Raw genomic sequence first — 2,569 nt, 5'->3', positions numbered from 1 at the left:
CAACTAAAGATGAACAAAGGAAAGAAGAGTTTCTCGTGGAACTACTTCAAACTGACAAGTGCAAATGAGGTCAAATGTAAGAGTTCTTTTTTCTCTCTCCCGCGGGGGGGGCGCGGGCGGGGCGCGTCGAATAATCGATTATTATTCCCAGGGCTGTCCGATTTTCGATTTTGATCATGGTCAGTTTCTGCATCCCTAAACGGTGCATACACCATGACCTCTCACCTCCTTGACGGTGCGCACCACCTCGAACTCGGCCGAGGTGTTGAAGTTGTACCCCTCTTTGCGCAGCAGCAGGCGGAGATACCGCGACACGTCTCTGCCGGCGATGTCCACCCTCATGATGGAGTGAGGGATGGCGAATCCTTCGTAGATCGGGACCACGTGGGTCACCCCGTCGCCCGAGTCCAGAACCACTCCGGTGGTCCGGCCCGTCGCATAACTGCAGGAAAAACACAAACACACACCATCAGGAGCCTGGACCACAGCTGGAGGGAGGCGGAGTGTTGGAGAGAAGGTCAAAGAGGCTCTGTGTTAAGGTTTTTACCACTGAAGACTATAACTCCCATGATGCTTCACTGCACAACCACCACTGCTGCTGCTTTTAACGGGGGTTTTTTTTACAGAGGAAAGAATGAAAATGTAAGTTATGATACACATGTTTGTTTTGGCTCATGCATTGATATGCCAGAGCTGTTTTACCACTGAAGACTACAACTCCCATGATGCAACACTCACAGGCTGAGGACGGCCTGCATGGAGATGAAGAGCGCGGGAACGTTGAAGGTCTCGAAGAAAATCTCTGCTGCTTTTTCACGATTCATACTGGGATTCAGAGGAGCCTCTGTGAGGAGGACAGGATGCTGCAGGTGGAGGAGGAGAGGAGGAGGAGTTAGCATGAGGAAGAGGAGGAGGAAGAGGAGAAGGAGGAGAAGGAGGAGGAAGAGGAGGAGATGAAGAGGAGGACCTCACCTCCTCACTGAAGGTCTGCAGCTGCTCCTTGGAGTAAACGTACTGCCAGATCCTCTCCATGTCGTTCCAGTCCTTCACGATTCCGTGCTCCATGGGGTATCGAACCGACAGAAGGCCGCGGTGCTCCTGAGGGACGCAGAGGGACGTCAGACAGCTCCACAGAGGAAGCTAAATGCATCAGCTTCATTTCTACTAAGCGAGACGTTTCCTTAGTTCCCTCACGCTTTGCCGAACTGCATTGTGGTTCGTCGCATCGCTCGCTTCGAAAGTTGAGAAAAGTTCAACTTTTGAAGCTTCGACGGAAACGTCAGCCAATCAAATCAAATGCCAGTACGAGCTCTAGCCAATCAAACCGCGTACTTGTGTGTCCGGGGCGGGAGATTAATGTGATTGGTTGTTGGTCGAGCTTCAAACACGCCCGCCGGCAAGCTTCAACGCACGCTGCCATGTTTCTTTTACATAAAGCTCTGTTTTCAGAGAGAAGCTAAAAACAATCTGGTTTATTTCTCTGGATTTCTGGAAGAATACTGCTCTGGTTCTCCTGACTGAACGTGGTGGGAAGTCTAAGGAAAACTGCTGATCCAGATCCCAGAGCTGGAATCTATAGAGAGGGGAAGTCCCTCATCTACTTCCGCCCCATGGACCTTATTTCTGAAAAAGTATGTATTGAAGTCAATGGAGAGAGAAAAAATATCTTTCGATCCGGTTTGAATTGTGCCATGAATTACACATATGATGTTTGTCAATTTAAAAAATAATTTCCATGTCAAAAAAGTCACAGTTTGTCTTAAAACTGTTGAAATATAAGACTATGAAAAATACGCAACTAGAAAGACTACAAATCCCAGAGTCCCGGTCCTGCATTCTGGCTCTGATGAACCAACTAACTCCCCTTGTGTGAATGCACAGCTCTCAACATGCCCAGACTTGGAGTGATTTTCACCTCTTTTAATACTTTCCGCCTCATTCTGAAAGAAAGAAGTGAAATGTGCCAACGTGACGGCCGTCTTGGTGTGTGGTGCGAGACGGGAGATGTAGTTCATTGAGCGGTTTCACACAAAACAAAGTGTTACGAGACATTTTTATTTTTTTGACTTTCAAAATTATCTTTTAAATTGACAAACATCATATGTGTAATTCGTGGCACAATTCAAACGGGATCAAAAGATAATCTCTCTCCATTGACTTCAATACATACTTTTTCCTAAATAAGGTCACATGGAGCTCCCCCGGAAAGGGACTAAATCTAAGACTTTGAGGAAACCTTTGCTTTAGAGCCAGGATGAAGCTTGCATGGACGCACATCTGAGATTTGTTAAATGACGGAGTTTGGCTCGGTTTGTTCCTTTATGGCTGATATATAGACGCAGAGAAAAGCTCCTCTGTTCTGGTTCTTGGTCTCTGCCCTAACCCCTGAGCTACATGTGACTTTGTGTTCATGCACGGAGATCCATCTCTGTGCAGCAAGAAGTGAATGTCAGATAGTGTGGGGGGGGGAATGTTCTGAATAAAGTCCACATTGTGCGTCAGCTGGACACACACACACACACACACACACACACACACACACACACACACACACACACACACACACACA

The 2,569-nt window shown here is 47.4% G+C and overlaps 1 protein-coding gene across 1 annotated transcript; it reads right to left on the bottom strand.

Annotated features, from left to right (window-relative positions):
• Nucleotides 1-195: 195 nt before the first annotated feature.
• On the bottom strand, nt 196-1,131 carry LOC104957523 (beta-centractin-like). The gene is made up of 3 exons (XM_010785166.1): nt 973-1,131; nt 739-863; nt 196-442 (listed from the first exon to the last, which is right to left on the bottom strand). The coding sequence occupies exons 1-3, from the start codon at nt 1,063-1,065 to the stop codon at nt 196-198; spliced, it is 465 nt and encodes a 154-aa protein (XP_010783468.1). The 5' UTR covers nt 1,066-1,131.
• Nucleotides 1,132-2,569: the final 1,438 nt, after the last annotated feature.

This window comes from Notothenia coriiceps, unplaced genomic scaffold (genome assembly GCF_000735185.1).
Source record: "Notothenia coriiceps isolate Sejong01 unplaced genomic scaffold, NC01 NC01_scaffold00027248, whole genome shotgun sequence".
Taxonomy (NCBI): Eukaryota; Metazoa; Chordata; class Actinopteri; order Perciformes; family Nototheniidae; genus Notothenia; species Notothenia coriiceps.
Note: the sequence above shows the minus strand (reverse complement) of the source record. Positions and strands in the feature narration are given on the sequence as shown.

Coding starts and splice junctions, on each gene's coding strand:
- LOC104957523 (XM_010785166.1), bottom strand. CDS start 1,065: ATGGAGCACGGAATCGTGAAGGACTGGAACGACATGGAGAGGATCTGG. Junction 864..972: donor TGCAGACCTTCAGTGAGGAG/GTGAGGTCCTCC, acceptor CTCCACCTGCAG/CATCCTGTCCTCCTCACAGA. Junction 443..738: donor ATGCAGGCCGTCCTCAGCCT/GTGAGTGTTGCA, acceptor TTTTTCCTGCAG/TTATGCGACGGGCCGGACCA.